Source organism: Coregonus clupeaformis, chromosome 24 (assembly GCF_020615455.1).
Source record: "Coregonus clupeaformis isolate EN_2021a chromosome 24, ASM2061545v1, whole genome shotgun sequence".
In the NCBI taxonomy this organism is placed as follows: Eukaryota; Metazoa; Chordata; class Actinopteri; order Salmoniformes; family Salmonidae; genus Coregonus; species Coregonus clupeaformis.
In genome coordinates, this window is record NC_059215.1 from 14,256,390 (window position 1) to 14,275,600 (window position 19,211).

The following is a 19,211-nucleotide window of genomic DNA, read 5'->3' on the forward strand; positions in this document are numbered from 1 at the left end:
TTTAACACTGCCAGTCTCTGGGTCAAGAGCGACTTCAGTCTACTCTGACTTGGAAGTTCAACGTGCCGCGAATAAATTGGCAGCTTTATGATAATAAACTCTAATCCAAAACCTCACACAGCAGCAAGCAGGTGGTTGCGCGCATTTATCCACATGCATGCGTAGTGGAATTAGCACGATGCAGGACTCTGATGGTCCGAGCATTTTTCAGCGTTCAGAGAGGACTTAACTGACACTTGTAACTCCACAGAGATGCCTATTCACTGAGCATTTGATTAGATTATATATTTTTTCTGTTCTATTTTTGTTTGCCTATTTACACGTCCAATGCTGTTGGATAATTTAAAACGTTTGAAAATGAAGATATTTGGAAGGTTGGACCACACTCTGGTGGGTTGAGTTTTATTTTGTAGTCTACTTTACAAATAATTGTTTCACTTTGTATAGTCTTGAGTATGTTTGTTTGTGTTATGTTGATTCATGGAGAGTTTACCTTTTGTGAAGTGAGGAGAGATCATTTTAATAGGAATAGTTTAGTGTCATAAAAATATTGTTTTTAATTTGTGTCATGACTTGATGGAGTATTGAACAGCGTATATTGGAAATACTGTAGTTTATGGTAAACCGCAACAAATTGTCAGATCAGACTATAACAACAAATTGTACAATGCATATTTGTGCGTGTCAAATAGTTGTATTATTTAAATAGGTGAATAGTAGTTGATGGCTGCTGCTGTGCTCAGTGCTGCTGATACCATTATGAAACTCAGCTGATCACAGTGGGTCTGATGGGATCTGACTGAGTGCACTGTCACTGGCATTCCTTTATCTAGGTCAACGTTGGAGTTATTTTAAATCATCCTAAAAGAAAGGCAATACAATCCTCCAGTCAATCCTTCACTGTTCATTGCTTTTCATTAGAGAACTCATTATTCGGGTGGAGCTTGACCATGATGGGAATATTGTGTTCCAGTCTCTTCAATAGGCTGTTTGTATATTTGTCATGAAAAAGAACACCAAACTCAATTGAAACTAAATCAATGTTCTGTACCTATACACCAGGGGTGTATTCATCACACAGATTCTGTTGCAAAACGTTTTGCAACGAAAACAAGAGTTTATATTGTACAAATTCAGGTAGGCCCCTCCCCGTTTCATTCCGTTTGCTCTGTTTGCTTGCTCTGTTGGTTTACGTTGCAAGACGTAATGAATACACCCCAGTCCATGGGTGAATGTCCCAGACAAAGTCTCAGGACATCTAATGATTCTAATCTAATACTTATATTCTTTCTTAACATTCCTCCCTTAAAGGAGCATCATATTAATTATTTGAGAACTCTTTCATCAAGCCTTTATTCACTAATGAGACAATGGTGTCTTGGCAAATGAAGCTTCACCACTGTGATGTAATGTGGTTAATGGGCCATGCAAAATATGCACCAAAATAGTTAGGCTGTGATCCTGTCAAGCTGAAGGCGTCGTAGCTCTGTTGGTGTACACTTTTGTCTGTGTTGTGAGACATGCATTTACATTATCTCTATCTCTAGAATGATGCACATCATAGCTGCTGCTCTCTAAATTGAACCAAGTTTAACCAGGTCTGATTTGGGCACAGTGATTCAGGTTTGACAAGAGAACTGACAGCACCAGGAAACTGATTTAGCTGGCTTTATTTGTTCAAGGAGGGCATTGTTTGGTGTAAATGAAGACACTGTGAAAAGTGAATTGGGTAATAAACGTTTTCTTGAGTCAGAAGATGCTTACGCAACCATTTGCGTCACAGTCGACATTTCAGATGTGAGTTCCTAAAGGGCACAGCAAATCATTCTGTGAGGATGCAGGCACACTTTTCACATCACATACATGGGATTTGATTGTGTTTACATGACTGCCCATTTATATGCATCGTGCATGGAAGGCTTACAGTATATCCTGATTTGATGTGATCAAATCGTTATTTGTCACATGCTTCGTAAACAACAGGGGTAGACTAACAGTTAAATGCTTACTGACGGGCCTTTCCCAACAATACAGAGAGAGAAAAAAAGAGAAATAATAGAAAAATAATAACACAAGGAATAAATACACAATGAGTAATCATAACCTGGCTATATACACGGGGTACCAGTACCGAGTCGATGTGCAGGGGTACGAGGTAATTGAGGTAGATTGTCATATATTATATATACAGTGGGGAGAACAAGTATTTGATACACTGCCGATTTTGCAGGTTTTCCTACTTACAAAGCATGTAGAGGTCTGTAATTTTTATCATAGGTACACTTCAACTGTGAGAGACGGAATTTAAAACAAAAATCCAGAAAATCACATTGTATGATTTTAAAGTAATTAATTTGCATTTTATTGCATGACATAAGTATTTGATCACCTACAAACCAGTACGAATTCCGGCTCTCACAGACCTGTTAGTTTTTCTTTAAGAAGCCCACCTGTTCTCCACACATTACCTATATTAACTGCACCTGTTTGAACTCGTTAACTGTATAAAAGACACCTGTCCACACACTCAATCAAACAGACTCCAACCTCTCCACAATGGCCAAGACCAGAGAGCTGTGTAAGGACATCAGGGATAAAATTGTAGACCTGCACAAGGCTGGGATGGGCTACAGGACAATAGGCAAGCAGCTTGGTGAGAAGGCAACAACTGTTGGCGCAATTATTAGAAAATGGAAGAAGTTCAAGATGACGGTCAATCACCCTCGGTCTGGGGCTCCATGCAAGATCTCACCTTGTGGGGCATCAATGATCATGAGGAAGGTGAGGGATCAGCCCAGAACTACACGGCAGGACCTAGTCAATGACCTGAAGAGAGCTGGGACCACAGTCTTAAAGAAAACCATTAGTAACACACTACGCCGTCATGGATTAAAATCCTGCAGCGCACACAAGGTCCCCCTGCTCAAGCCAGCGCATGTCCAGGCCCGTCTGAAGTTTGCCAATGACCATCTGGATGATCCAGAGGAGGAATGGGAGAAAGTAATGTGGTCTGATGAGACAAAAATTGAGCTTTTTGGTCTAAACTCCACTCGCCGTGTTTGGAGGAAGAAGAAGGATGAGTACAACCCCAAGAACACCATCCCAACCGTGAAGCATGGAGGTGGAAACATCATTCTTTGGGGATGCTTTTCTGCAAAGGGGACAGGACGACTGCACCGTATTGAGGGGAGGATGGATGGGGCCATGTATCGCGAGATCTTGGCCAACAACCTCCTTCCCTCAGTAAGAGCATTGAAGATGTGTCGTGGCTGGGTCTTCCAGCATGACAACGACCCGAAACATACAGCCAGGGCAACTAAGGAGTGGCTCCGTAAGAAGCATCTCAAGGTCCTGGAGTGGCCTAGCCAGTCTCCAGACCTGAACCCAATAGAAAATCTTTGGAGGGAGCTGAAAGTCCGTATTGCCCAGCGACAGCCCCGAAACCTGAAGGATCTGGAGAAGGTCTGTATGGAGAAGTGGGCCAAAATCTCTGCTGCAGTGTGTGCAAACCTGGTCAAGACCTACAGGAAACGTATGATCTCTGTAATTGCAAACAATGGTTTCTGTACCAAATATTAAGTTCTGCTTTTCTGATGTATCAAATACTTATGTCATGCAATAAAATGCAAATTAATTACTTAAAAATCATACAATGTGATTTTCTGGATTTTTGTTTTAGATTCCGTCTCTCACAGTTGAAGTGTACCTATGATAAAAATTACAGACCTCTACATGCTTTGTAAGTAGGAAAACCTGCAAAATCGGCAGTGTATCAAATACTTGTTCTCCCCACTGTATATACAGTGAGGGAAAAAAGTATTTGATCCCCTGCTGATTTTGTACGTTTGCCCACTGACAAAGAAATGATCAGTCTATTATTTTAATGGTAGGTTTATTTAAACAGTGAGAGACAGAATAACAACAAAAAAATCAAGAAAAACACGTCAAAAATGTTATAAATTGATTTGCATTTTAATGAGGGAAATAATTATTTGACCCCCTCTCAATCAGAAAGATTTCTGGCTCCCAGGTGTCTTTTATACAGGTAACGAGCTGAGATTAGGAGCACACTCTTAAAGGGAGTGCTCCTAATCTCAGCTTGTTACCTGTATAAAAGACACCTGTCCACAGAAGCAATCAATCAATCAGATTCCTCAAGCTCACCAAGTATGTCAGGGACAAGATTGTAGACCTACACAAGGCTGGAATGGGCAACAAGACAATCGCCAAGCAGCTTGGTGAGAAGGTGACAACAGTTGGTGCGATAATTCGCAAATGGAAGAAACACAAAATAACTGTCAATCTCCCTCGGCCTGGGGCTCCATGCAAGATCTCACCTCGTGGAGTTGCAATGATCATGAGAACGGTGAGGAATCAGCCCAGAACTACACAGGAGGATCTTGTCAATGATCTCAAGGCAGCTGGGACCATAGTCACCAAGAAAACAATTGGTAACACACTACGCCGTGAAGGACTGAAATCCTGCAGCGCCCGCAAGGTCCCCCTGCTCAAGAAAGCACATATACAGGGCCGTCTGAAGTTTGCCAATGAACATCTGAATGATTCAGAGGAGAACTGGGTGAAAGTGTTGTGGTCAGATGAGACCAAAATCGAGCTCTTTGGCATCAACTCAACTCGCTGTGTTTAGAGGAGGAGGAATGCTGCCTATGACCCCAAGAACACCATCCCCACCGTCAAACATGGAGGTGGAAACATTATGCTTTGGGGGTGTTTTTCTGCTAAGGGGACAGGACAACTTCACCGCATCAAAGGGACGATGGACGGGGCCATGTACCGTCAAATCTTGGGTGAGAACCTCAGCCAGGGCATTGAAAATGGGTCGTGGATGGGTATTCCAGCATGACAATGACCCAAAACACACGGCCAAGGCAACAAAGGAGTGTCTCAAGAAGAAGCACATTAAGGTCATGGAGTGGCCTAGCCAGTCTCCATAACTTTATTACCATATAAAATCTGTGGAGGGAGCTATAGGTTTGAGTTGCCAAACGTCAGCCTCCAAACCTTAATGACTTGGAGAAGATCTGCAAAGAAGAGTGGAACAAAATCCCTCCTGAGATGTGTGCAAACCTGGTGGCCAACTACAAGAAACGTCTGACCTCTGTGATTGCCAACAAGGGTTTTGCCACCAAGTACTAAGTCATGTTTTGCAGAGGGGTCAAATACTTATTTCCCTCATTAAAATGCAAATCAATTGATAACATTTTTGACATGCGTTTTTCTGGATTTTTGTGTTGTTATTCTGTCTCTCACTGTTCAAATAAACCTACCATTAAAATTATAGACTGATCATGTCTTTGTCAGTGGGCAAACGTACAAAATCAGCAGGGGATCAAATATTTTTTTCCCTCACTGTGTATATATATATATATATATATATATATATATATATATACAGTTGAAGTCAGAAGTTTACATACACTTAGGTTGGAGTCATTAAAATTTGTTTTTCAACCACACCACAAATTCTTCTTAACAAACTATAGTTTTGGCAAGTCGGTTAGGACATCTACTTTGTGCATGACACAAGTAATTTTTCCAATAATTGTTTAAAGACAGATTATTTCACTTATAATTCACTGTATCACAATTCCAGTGGGTCAAACGTTTACATACACTAAGTTGACTGTGCCTTTAAACACCTTGGAAAATTCCAGTAAATGATGTCATGGCTTTAGAAGCTTCTGATAGGCTAATTGACATCATTTGAGTCAATTGGAGGTGTACCTGTGGATGTATTTCAAGGCCTACCTTCAAACTCAGTGCCTCTTTGCTTGACATGGGAAAATCAAAATAAATCAGCCAAACCTCAGGAACAAAATTGTAGACCTCCACAAGTCTGGTTCATCCTTGGGAGCAATTTCCAAACGCCTGAAGTTACCACATTCATCTGTACAAACAATAGTACGCAAGTATAAACACCATGGGACGACGCAGCTGTCATTCCGCTCTGGAAGGAAACGCATTCTGTCTCCTAGAGATGAACGTACTTTGGTGCGAAAAGTGCAAATCAATCCCAGAACAACAGCAAAGGACCTTGTGAAGATGCTGGAGGAAACAGGTACAAAAGTATCTATATCCACAGTAACACGAGTCCTATATCGACAAAACCTGAAAGGCCACTCAGCAAGGAAGAAGCCACTGCTCCAAAACCGCCTTAAAAAAGCCAGACTATGATTTGCAACTGCACATGGGGACAAAGATCGTACATTTTGGAGAAATGTCCTCTGGTCTGATGAAATAAAAATAGAACTGTTTGGCCATAATGACCATCGTTATGTTTGGAAGAAAAAGGTTGCGGCTTGCAAGCCGAAGAACACCATCCCAACCGTGAAGCACGGGGGTGGCAGCATCATGCTGTGGGGGTGCTTTGCTGCAGGAGGGACTGGTGCACTTCACAAAATAGATGGCATCATGAGGAAGGAAAATTATGTGGACATATTGAAGCAACATCTCAAGACATCAGTCAGGAAGTTAAAGCTTGGTCGCAAATGGGTCTTCCAAATGGACAATGACCCCAAGCATACTTCCAAAGTTGTGGCAAAATGGCTTAAGGACAACAAAGTCAAGGTATTGGAGTGGCCATTACAAAGCCCTGACCTCAATCCTATAGAACATTTGTGGGCAGAACTGAAAAAGCGTGTACGAGCAAGGAGGCCTACAAACCTGACTCAGTTACACCAGCTCTGTCAGGAGGAATGGGCCAAAATTCACCCAACTTATTGTGGGATGCTTGTGAAAGGCTACCCGAAACGTTTGATCCAAGTCAATTAAAGGCAATGCTACCAAATACTAATTGAGTGTATGTAAACTTCTGACCCACTGGGAATGTGATGAAAGAAATAAAAGGTGAAATAAATAATTCTCTCTACTATTATTCTGACATTTCACATTCTTAAAATAAAGTGGTGATCCTAACTGACCTAAGACAGGGAATTTTTTACTAGGATTAAATGTCAGGAATTGTGAAAAACTTAGTTTAAATGTATTTGGCTAAGGTGTATGTAAACTTCCGACTTCAACTGTATACTGTATATACTGAACAAAAATTAACGCAATATGCAACAATTTCAAAGATTTTACTGAGTTACACTTCATATAAGGAAATCAGTCAATTAAAATGTATTCATTAGGTCCTAATCTATGGATTTCACAAGAATACAGGGAATACGGATATGCATCTGCTAGTCACAGATACCTTTAGAAAAAGGTAGGGGCATGGATCAGAATGGATCAGTATCTGGTGTGACCAGAATTTGCCTCATGCAGCGCGACACATCTACTTCTCATAGAGTTGATCAGGCTGTTGATTGTGGCCTGTGGAATGTTGTCCCACTCCTCTTCAATGGCTGTGCGAAGTTGCTGGATATTGGCGGGAACTGGAACACGCTGTCGTACAAGTCGATCCAGAGCATCCCAAACATGCTCAATAGGTGACATGTCTGGTGAGTATGCAGGCCATGGCAGAACTGGGACATTTTCAGTTCCAGGAATTGTGTACAGATCCTTGCGACATGGGGCCGTGCGTTATCATGCTGACACATGAGGTGATGGCGGTAGATGAATGGCACGACAATGGGCCTCAGGATCTCGTCACGGTATCTCTGTGCATTCAAATTGCCCTCAATAAAATGCAATTGTGTTCGTTGTCCGTAGCTTATGCCTGCCCATACCAGAACCCCACCGCCACCATGGGGCACTCTGTTCACAACGTTGACATCAGCAAACCGCTCACCCACACGATGCCATAAATGTGGTCTGCGGTTGTGAGGCCGGTTGGACGTATTCTCTAAAATGACGTTGGAGGCAGCTTATGGTAGAGAAATTAACAAAATTATCTGGCAACAGCTCTGTTGGACATTCCTGTAGTCAGCATGCCAGTTGCACGCTCCCTCAAAACTTGAAACATCTGTGGCATTCATTGTGTTGTGTGACAAAACTGCACATTTTAGAGTGGCCTTTTATTGTCCCCAGCACAAGGTGCACCTGTGTAATGATCATGCTGTTAATCAGCTTCTTGATATGCCACACCTGTCAGGTGGATGGATTAACTTGGCAAAGGAGAAATGCTCACTAACAGGGATGAAAACAAATTTGTGCACAAAATTTAAGAGAAATAAGCTTTTTGTGCATATGGAACATTTCTGGGATATTTTATTTCAGCTCATGAAAAATGGGACCAACACTTTACATGTTGTGTTTTATATTTTTGTTCAGTGTAGTTCAAGAAAGAGAATCTCCAGTCACTGTCACGCTCCTATATGTCCCCTCACTGACAGGGACATTATTAGTCTCGCTCTCTCTCTCTCTTCTTCCTATGGTGAGTGGTAGCATGAACAACAGGGTTAACCTTGGGCCCCCTTTCGCTCTCTCTTCTCTGGCAGGACTTCTCGTATGACGACTCGAAAGCAGAGTTGTTCAACGTAGACGCGCCCAATGGCGTGGTGATGGAGGGGTACCTGTTTAAGAGGGCCAGCAACGCCTTTAAGACGTGGAACAGGTAACTAGACAACTGATCAGTAACTCTACCTAAGCCAGCTACACTCTGGCTTCAAAGCATACTATATTAGTGTATTGTGGTAAAAGCCTTTTGATTTGAATTCTATCTTGGCAATGGTATGCTTTGTGGATTTTCTGTAGACATACCATAGATAGCGAGCTAAAGAAATACTTAGCCTAGATTATTTCAGTAAGTAGAGTCTATTCCCTAGGAAACCATACTTGGCCATAGTTCACGTCGTGGGGAATAGTTTACTGAATATATTGCCTGTGGAACACCAGGCTATTTCTCCCTGTAGGCAGTTCTCCCACTGATGCTATCTACTAGGGCATTACAATGTATTACTCCATTTTGTCTTGTTTCCTGACTGCTTCCCATCTAACCATCTAAAGAGGTTAGATGTGAACCGAACCACACGTGTTCTGAATTCCTCTCTGCTAGATAGTGCAGCTCAGGGGAAAGGGAGAGCCGGTTCACATTCACTTTTACACTTCCCAACCTAGAGAGTGACATTATTTCAACTCGGCAGGTCAGCACGAAATCCATTTAACATGCATGTTTTATTCATTTCTCTCTCTCTCTGTCTCTTCTCTGTCTCTTCTCTCTCTCTCTCTCTTCTCTCTCTCGCTCTCTCTCTCAGGCGGTGGTTCTCCATCCAGAACAGTCAGCTGGTCTATCAGAAGAAGCTGAAGGCAAGTCCACAAATTCACTAGCTACCATCTTAGTATGAGTCCCTGGGGGGGTAAGAGGTTACGTGCAACTTTAATGGGGTATAGAGCTACTTTGAAAGTCACTGGGATCTATATTGGCGAAATACAACCCTCCCTCTGTCAACACTGACTGCATTAGGGCAGAGGACTGTTATAGGATAGCTTAATACTCCTCAGAGTCCTGTCCCAAAAGACTCTGATGGATGTTTGTGTGTGTAAGTCCCCTTCCTACTCATAGACCCTCACATGAATCCATAGTGGAATATAGAATGTGAGCGCCAGTGTACCCGTATGAGCTGGATGATTGGATTAATTAGGAAAAGATGCTCAACTGAGGGACTTCGAAATCCAAACAACACATCTCATCCAAGGACACAGTGGGCATAATGTTGGTATGATGAATAATTGAACTAATTGACTGACCGGGCCTTTTACACTGTTACTGACCAATAGGATTCCCTGACGGTGGTGGTGGAGGACCTCAGGCTGTGCTCTGTCAAGCCTTGTGAGGACATTGAGAGGAGGTTCTGCTTCGAGGTTGTCTCCCCCAACAAGTATGTTCTTAGTGTCCTTATATTATGGAATTAACTAAATCAATTCACCTTTGTTCCAAGGAATATTCCTTACACAGTTAAATTGATCTAAATCTCTTCAGGTAAAATCTTAAGAAAATTGCCAATAATATGGCCAATAAAGTATTCTTCTTCTTCCAAGAGGGCAAGGGGCTATAGTTTTGTACTGTTGATAGACTTTAATGTGTGCTGTAATATGGTGTTATCTTTCCATTCTACAGGAGCTGTATGCTGCAGGCGGAGTCAGAGAAGCTTCGGCTAGCCTGGATCCAAGCAGTGCAGGCCAGCATTGCCTCAGCATACAGGGAGAGCCCAGACTACCACTACATTGAGGTCAGTTGGTCCATCTAGCTACAGACCTAACTGTAAAACAAATGCTAATATTCTCTAACCTTTGCTTTAATCTAGACATATTTTACATCATGACACATGTCATTTATAAGCTTATACGTTTGCATGAAGGGATACAGTTATCTCTTGTGAGATAAATCAAGACTGTCATGCCTCAGAGAATGATGCTTGCCTCTCTTAGTTACACTCTGTTTACCATGTCTGTCTTCCCACCAATAGTGTCTGGACAGGACAGCCTCACCTTCCGTCAGCAGTATCGACTCGGCCAGCGAGCCTCGGGAACGCAGTGTCAGAGGGGAGACCATCCTGCACCGTATACAGTGTCTCTCGGGCAACGAGTATTGCTGTGATTGTGGCCAGGCCGACCCACGCTGGGCCTCCATCAACCTGGGCATCCTACTCTGCATCGAGTGCTCCGGCATCCACAGGTACGGTCTGCCGCTATGGAGGGCATCCTGCTCTGGCATGCATAGATATACTGTCTGTATCTGTAAAGGTTAGTCTCATGAGCCATACCCAAAGTCTCGTGCTATCTGGCTTGCTTAGCTTGTCTTTAAGAGAGTACATAAAGGCATACTTCACTGGCTAGACAGGCTACTGTAGTATGGACCATGGACTATCCTAAAGCACTTGTGGTTGTAGACCAGTGGAGGATGTAGTAGCAGATAGCTGCACTACCACAGGGTGACTGAGGGGTCATTTGTGACTCTGCGTTCTAGACTATGTGCTGGTCTCTTGGCTCTGAGAATGAGAGAGTGCCAATGGCCAATAGGGTGCCTTAGCCTTAGCCTTACCTTGTCATCTGCTTAGCATAGGACATGTTAAGCCACACCTCTGCTGGGATTACTGTGTGGCTAGGCTGCTTAACGTTGCTTATTGGATCAGGTTGTGTTTGATTGGGAGAGCTCATTGCGTTAGTAGACAGGATGGGAGTTAGACGATAAGCACCGCAGAACTGAAACACTTATGTTTATCAACTAGAATAGCATCCCTTTAATGGTGAAAGTACGCAATTGTTGAACCACACCTGATTAGCAATCAGGCCAAAGCAAGATAAAGATTCCTATTTCTAATACCTGTCTAATGTCCTTAATACATTTTTTTACATTTACATTTTAGTCATTTAGCAGACGCTCTTATCCAGAGCGACTTACAGTTAGTGCATACATTTTTTTTTTTCATACCCCCCGTGGGAATCGAACCCACAACCGTGGCGTTGCAAACGCCATGCTCTACCAACTGAGCTACATCCCTGCTAATACCATAGCTCTAGGGTTCACTCTAGCACTGCATACATTATAGCTGCAACACACTTGGGTATTTGTCAAGCATTAGGCTAGATGGGAAAGTTTTCCTCCGTTTCAGCAGTTGGTGGTGTTGACTGTTTACAGCAGAGATGCAGCAATGATCAATGCTTATGTCATCACCACCTCCTCTGGACCATCTGTTGAATATTCATGATCTGTTTCTGTCAGATAGCCTGTCTTCTCCTAGTGGTGAGATGAGATCACACGAGGCTTTCCATTAGAATAGAGGAGGAATACACAGAGACACTATCGCACAGTCTTTTCTTTGGCATGCCGCACCGCAGTTGCCTGGATACCAGCGGGTTTTGTTGGTGGAGCGGTGATTTGCATGACATTGAGGGCAGCTACTCTGTTTCCCAGGGGATAATGCCTGTTTGATTTGAAACCCATTTTGCAGCTATTCTTCCCATGTCACTGTAGAAGACAACTTGAAACAGAACTGTCATGGAGCTTCCTATGTTGCTTATTAGGGGAGGCTGTTACAAAAAGGCTATTTTTCCTGTTATGTCTGCCTTAATGTTATTACAAGCAAAGCAAAGCAAAAAGATGTGCTTATTGTTGTTAACACTAACTTGAAATGCTTTCTACCCAATAACAATTATAGCCATGGAACTTGAATACATATGTGATTCAAATGACATCGCTTGAAGACTTTTCAAATGTCACCTGTCTCTGTTACAGGAGTTTGGGGGTTCACTGCTCCAAGGTGCGCTCTCTAACGTTGGACTCATGGGAACCTGAGTTACTAAAGCTGATGTGCGAGCTGGGAAACAGTGTCATCAACCACATCTATGAAGGAGCATGTGAGGCGCAGGGCCTGAAGAAACCAGGGCCCTCAAGTTCCAGGTAAGAATTGCCACACAGCATTCAAATACCTCTAACTGGTTTCACCTGTGAAGATCCAGATTACCCACTAAGGGAGACTGGGATCTAGTCATTTTCATTAGACTGGGAATGTCCTCAGAGGTACAGTATGTGACACTGAATGCGTATTTCCTGTTATCCCCTACAGGCAGGAGAAGGAGGCATGGATCAAATCAAAGTATGTGGAGAAGAAGTTCCTGAAGAAGTTGGGGGCCACAGAGGTGCTTGTGAACGGCGGGCGGAAGTCGGAGCGCCGGTGGAGTGTGAAGAAGTGGCGGAGACACAACAGCGCCACCACAGTGCCCAAGACCCGACGGAAATACCGTCAGGAGCCGGGCAGCGCCTCCCCTGCCACCCTCTCCTCAGGTACCCTAATAGCTCTCCTGGATACCGTCCTCTTTCTCTCTTTGTATCCATATTCCTAATAGTGCTAAACCATATGTTGATTATGACAACCCAGTACATTTAACATTTAAACATTCCCTCCTTGTGCTTTACAGTCGCTTCAGCTCTAGAGAGAAAGTTCCGACGAGAGTCACTGTTTTGTCCAGACGAGCTGGACAATCTCTTCTCTTACTTCGACACAGGATCTGGGCCTCGTAGTAAGTTACTACCCATCTAATATACAGACACTACACCCTAAACCACAGAGATACCTGAATCCTTTATGTGGTGTGTAAAGTGAAATAGCTAGAAGCAACGGTGACTAACGTGCCCCTGGCTTGGCTCCTATTGGCCCTGCAGGTCTGAGCAGTGACAGTGGCCTGGGCGGCAGTACAGACGGCAGCACAGACATCCTGGTGTTCGGCTCAGTGGTGGACAGTGTCACAGAGGAGGGTAAGAAGATAAATACATACCTGTAAAAGATGGAATGGAATACAAAATGTACAACATATAGGTTCAGCCATCATATTTAGTATTGAAATGCCATTTTCAGAAACTTGATAATTGATCTCAGTCATCCTTATTTGCCCTTGAGGGCATAAATGAAGTTGTATTGAATCCTAGTTGTTGTTCTGCTTCTCTCTCTGCAGAGTGTGAGGTGTCGGAGGACTCTAGCGGAGAGGCTGAGATGGAGCCTGAGCCTGAGACCCAGTCGGACCCAGAGGATGGGCGTGAGCTCCACCCTGGGGCGCTGCTCTACAAGGCTTCCATGGCACGCAACCTGCCCATCATGGCTGAGGCGCTGGCCCACGGGGCTGACGTCAACTCCGTCAACGACGAGGATGATGGCAAGAGCCCACTCATACAGGCAGTGATTGGGGTGAGTCATTGTAATGAAAGGCAGGTGTGTTCTTAGCACACTGGCAAAGGCAGTTCTAGTCATTCACAATGAATTCCATGGATGCATTATGCTGAAACATCAATGCATACATCTATCCACACAGTATGTCTATGCATGATCACAATATTCTCTCACATTATATTGTGCTTTATTTGGCAACATGGAGAGAGCCTCAGAACCTTTGTGTGTTCCATTCCAGGGCTCTTTGATAGCCTGTGAGTTCCTGCTCCAGAATGCAGCTGACGTCAACCAAAGTGACGCAAGGGGGAGGGGGCCACTACACCACGCCACATATCTGGGACACACAGGGTGAGTAGGACCAAAGCATAACACGTTCCCTCTTCCTTACTATTGTCAATGTCTTGTTTTGTGACAATGGTGTAGCATGCAAAGCTGATTATTGTTCAGTTATTTTTTACATTCCAGTTGTTTCTCGGGTTAGTTAGCATACAAGACAAAGATGCTGAGTACAGATTTTTTTTTATGCTGATTTGATGTGAGAGCGTTCAGTATGTTCCCGTCTGATCTGTCGCCATGCTGCCCTCTACAGGCAGGTGTGTTTGTTCCTGAAGAGAGGAGCCACGCAGAACGACGGGGACGAGGATGGCCAGGACCCTCTGAGTATCGCTGTGCAGGCAGCCAACGCAGACATCGTCACCTTGTGAGTTTCAGTGGGACACAACACCCTGTCCCTCAACGTACTCAGCCTCACCTTCACACGATCCTTTGAAATACATATTATGACCCCGGGTTAGCTTGGTAGACTACTGTAGCTCCTCACCTCTGGGAAGTTTGAGTGAATCCATCTAACAGTTTGTGTCCCATCCCTCCTTCTCTCCCCCCTCCCTTTCTTCCCAAAGGTTGCGTCTGGCCAGGATGAACGAGGAGATGCGGGAGTCGGAGGGACCGTTCGGCCAGCCAGGTCAATACCCAACCAGCAGCCCCACTGAACAGCAGTATAAGAAATGCATACAAGAGTTTATCTGTCTCCACATAGCTGAGTGCTAGAAGTCAGTCACAATACCTAGTCCTGGTCCAATTAATCAAGCTTTCCCATCAGGTGATGGTTGGAGGGGAAGCCAATAGTATACCAGGACTGTGGCAGGCCTGTCTGGAATCTTGTACAGGAAGGGACGTTGTCCAAAACACACCTTTCTTTATCAGATTCCCCACAGGCTGCTGTCTGTGTTCTACTAGACAACGTAGCAGCTAACTAACATTGTTCAAACGAGGCCGCACCAGAATTTGCCAACTACTATTCCCTCAGGTTCATCAACGGTATAGGATGTCAGTATTCTTAACTCTATCATGATGTCAAACTGTACTGTTGACTTAATGGCTAAATTTGCTCAGAGTTAGATCATTTGTCAACAAATGGTTAGGGACCAACTTTTTTTAATCGACTTCATAAGTTCATTTAAATCATCGTTACTATACCATCTGTACCCTACTTAATTAATTCAGCTGCTCTTTATTCATTTGGAGAGGGGAGAGGTGTTTGCTTGTGGTCTTCAAGGTAGAGTGGTGTGCTCCAAACCAAAGACCAAATTAGGCCAATATGTTGCACATAACTATCATCAAGCTACCTGCTCATGTAAAAATACCAGATCGGCATATGGTAGTCTTGTCAAGGGTATACTATAAAAACAGACCTTATTCAATACCTTCATTTTAAGGCCTGTAAGTCGTTGTCTTTATATCTAGTCAGTTATTACAAACTTATGAATTCTGCTCCGGCTGTGTTGTGGCATGAGGTGGTTCTTTAGTACACACACATTGTTTTGAAAAGGGGTGATTAGAAGGGATAACAATGAACTGTGATTGAGACTAGATGATAGATGATATGTCATTAATGTGTACTTGTCTTGATTGAGACACTTTAAAGTAAAGCTTTTACATGGAATCTAAAGCGACATTATGCACTTTTCCTACCAACAATGATTTAATTTCTTTTTGGCATTTTCATTTAGTAGTGTAGGTTTTTACCTTCATTTATGAACTGCCCATAGCAATAGTGCAATGATAATTTAAATACAGATAATGGTATTTTTTTAAACTGGATATATTTTGTTAGATTTTATTTTCCTGAGCACTCACACACAAGGTCACTTAACCTTTACTGTCATTTCTTCATGTCTCTTTTTGGAAAAGACAACCACAACTCACCATCTTATAATAGAAACCTTACACACTGCGATGAGACTGACCTTTTTAATATAATATTAAAACTGACATGTATTTGTATATGTTTGTATCATGGCTATACAGTATTAGATTAGTTGTGGGTTTCTTGGTTGAATAGTGCGTGGGTTGCTGTTGCCCAGGTCTTTCAAAACCCTGTTGGTTTTCTTTACTTCATTCATCTGTGTATGTTAATATTTGATATATTGTTCAAAGAAAATCATAACTGTGTAATGTGCTGCCAAATCATGAGAACTGTACAAAATAAGACATTGTAGAGGTTAGATCTGTAGTCTATGGTCAAACTGAACCAGATATATTGATAGGATACCCCATAACATACAGGCATAGTTGCCCATTGAATTTGACAGGCCATTTAGAACAGGAGAGAAAGCTTGGTCTATGCAAAACATGCTAGCTCCCCTGAATACCAACAGAATACCCCCTGCTATGTAAGCAAGGCCTGTGTACACACTTCACCTGATGTGTGTACACAGTCAGAGGGTGACCACAGTCCTCCATGTTTACCTTGATACTGTGCAGTTGCTTACTGACCTAACCACATGTATACATCATGTTCCAGAGCTGAAATAATCTTGATCAGGAAATTACATTAGTTGTCCTTGCTGTAGGCTAGTAACAACTGAGGTTTTGGCATTGCGTTTGGGTTGCTTGAGTTTACTTCAAGCCAAAGACCACATTACTTTCTTCAAGTCATTTATGAGCAGAAAATAAGTAAGCAGTAAAAAATATGAAACTTTCGAATATGTCTATTAAAATGACTGTTATACTATCAATTTCATTCTAGTTTTGGCTTCTACTGTGCAGTACATCATGATGAAAAGAGTAGAAGTAGATTATATTAGACTCAATGAAAGATCTGGGGACCAATGTTTTGACCAAACAATGCCAATGATTTGCATCAAACCACTAAAGGTTTACATATTGTACAATACAGTGTATCGGAGTCAGTGGATTGACTAAACCATAGGTTGTCTAGGTGACTGCTATGCTGTAAATAGGCAAAACAAGTATTACTACTTAAAACTGCTTGCTTGAAACATGCAACTTTTAACTTTCCTGTATTTTTGTTTTTGTTTCTGACTAATTACCTCTGTACATGTTCTTTGTATATTGTTAGAGAACACGCGTCTCTGAATATCTTTGTGTAACTTACACCACTGCTACCTTTTTATGTTCATTTCCTTTTCCTAATGTCTTCTAAAATTAGGAAATACTGAAAATAAATGGAAGATGTGACTCATTCAACGCCTAACTTCTCCCGCTTATTGCTTCATTTCTTCTGTTCTTTCTATAGCACTGTTCTAACACCCTCTGTCACTACAACTAACAGCATTTACTTGAACTGGCAGTGCACTTATGAGTCAACCACTTACGTCTAAGGTGAAGACATAACACCACGGCACACATTTTCAGACATTAGAAAACCTGTCCTCTGACATTCAACTCATTTCTATGATCAATCCAGTTTGCCCCATAACATTGATGATTTACAAAACCCCACTTGTTTCAGCGCTTTATCAAATGTTTTCAATTTGTTTCATAAATCGATTCTCAACCGTTTATTTGAAAGGCCTGTGAATTGGCCCCTGTAGTTGGTGTGCTGCCCATTTGCCCATTCATCATAGACACTCACAGGCAGACTGGAATGTTGTTCTTCCCTCTTTTTTATTAGTCAAGCTGATCATTTCTTGGGGTAGAAAGGAGTTTGACTGGCTGTCGCCATGGTCACCAGAAAAGTAAAGTTTGAGAATTTGGAAATAGATTGGGTGAAGCCAAGCGTCATGGTGACAAGACTATGGTTTTGTTCCTCTGCTGATGTGGTATCTAGATTCGAGGCGGTTGTTTTTAAAATATTTTTTTCAGGTTTTGAACAATAGATGTCATGTTTTTTTGACACAAATTCCACATTATTTTATGGCAGGCCTACTGTTATTTAACAGATCAATTCAAATGCAATTCTTGACGATAATGTTCTGTTACATTCCTATCTATTTTCAGGAGACTCTACTTACCTTGACATCTTTCGAGAGTTTTCTCACATGGCCTCCCACAACCCAGAGAAGCTGAAGCGGAGGAGTGTACATTTCAGACACTCCTTCAGGTAGCCCACGGACGGATGAGATGTCTGGGAGGTCATATTTGAAGAGTGCAACAGTCACTTTCCTTATATCATTACAGATTTGAATAGTGAGTCTATCCCCCTCATATTCATAATCCTCTCAGATCCCCAACTCGTAAATGTTCTTCACAAATGAGAACCACTATTGCGTTCTTTCAAATTGCCCTACTACAGGTACTATCTCTACTAATAGTACCAATACTGCCTCACACTAAATTACTCCACTCATCTTAATGGTGAAACCACTTCTGTCAACATGCACTACAGTATATGGGAGATGCTTAGAAATGTTGCCTCTAAAAAACATAGGCCTACAGGTATGGGCGACGCTATTAAAAACATCTGTGAATTCCTAGATGCTGTTCATGACATGTATTACTTATTTGACAGAAGATATTGATGCTTTCAGCAATTGGGAAGCATGTTTTGTTGGAGAATGCTGTATGTTACAAATGTGTGAGATGCATATTCTGTCATCAAATCAGTCATTTGTTTTGATAACTTTTTGTAATGTAGCTTGTACTTGCTTTATGAGGATTTGCTGGACTTGTCCTCTCCTATTAGCTGTATGACATTATTTTTAAGCGTTGCTGTTAAATGTTGTTAAATGTTAACTTTAGATAAATCCAAGCACTTAACAGTTTCTTATCCTGTGTTCTAGATAGATATCAGGAGTTGTTGAGCATTATGATAATTCTTCTTCTTTGTGTGCTCAGATCAGCTTGATTATTTTGTTCAATGTACTAGACTCATTATAGAAGGAATAACAGCATATAATTTTTTGTATTCAGCTGTGTGTGTAATGCATGCCTTTGGTCCATTTCTTGAATTAATCAGCAATGTCTCTACACTATAGCCTATAGGCTTGCAGCTCACTTAGGCTGAATGGCTAGGGTTGTTTACTGTGGATACCATCCAGTTCTTTGAAATGTATTGTAATGTCAGTATTATTTTTCAAATAAGTTTTTTTTTTTTTCCTGGAACTATATGGAAGGTGATATTTGATTTTGACTATGCTGGTATAGTCTTAATATTTTGTTAAAATGTAATGTAGAATGTCTTTATATTCATACCATGAATTTCAATGCAGATATTCTATATAAACGCTGTAGAGGCAAAATGCTAATATATCTCAAAGGAATGTTATTTTGTCTTGAATATTTTTGAAAGATGTACAGTATGCCTCTTATTTTGTGAAACTAAAGAAAGTCTGTTAAAACTGACACATTTGTGTTCACAGCGGTTCCTTCCCTGACTGTAAGTAAAACAATGACACAAGA

The 19,211-nt window shown here is 42.0% G+C and overlaps 1 protein-coding gene across 2 annotated transcripts in view; it reads left to right on the forward strand.

Annotated features, from left to right (window-relative positions):
- The window catches only part of LOC121537985 (arf-GAP with coiled-coil, ANK repeat and PH domain-containing protein 3), a 100,111-nt gene extending 80,936 nt beyond the window's left edge, over positions 1-19,175 (forward strand). The window contains exons 11-24 of one of the 2 annotated variants that reach the window (XM_041845686.2): positions 8,403-8,518; positions 9,159-9,210; positions 9,682-9,782; positions 10,022-10,133; positions 10,371-10,579; positions 12,140-12,304; positions 12,471-12,688; positions 12,823-12,924; positions 13,058-13,159; positions 13,357-13,586; positions 13,807-13,916; positions 14,158-14,268; positions 14,468-14,529; positions 17,811-19,175. In XM_041845686.2, the coding sequence (XP_041701620.1) occupies positions 8,403-8,518; positions 9,159-9,210; positions 9,682-9,782; positions 10,022-10,133; positions 10,371-10,579; positions 12,140-12,304; positions 12,471-12,688; positions 12,823-12,924; positions 13,058-13,159; positions 13,357-13,586; positions 13,807-13,916; positions 14,158-14,268; positions 14,468-14,529; positions 17,811-17,917 (1,797 nt within the window). In that variant the 3' untranslated portion in view covers positions 17,918-19,175. Of the gene's footprint in view, positions 1-8,402; positions 8,519-9,158; positions 9,211-9,681; positions 9,783-10,021; positions 10,134-10,370; positions 10,580-12,139; positions 12,305-12,470; positions 12,689-12,822; positions 12,925-13,057; positions 13,160-13,356; positions 13,587-13,806; positions 13,917-14,157; positions 14,269-14,467; positions 17,053-17,810 lie in introns of those variants that run through there. The other variant, XM_041845687.2, reaches the window with a different exon arrangement.
- The last annotated feature ends 36 nt before the right edge of the window (positions 19,176-19,211 follow it).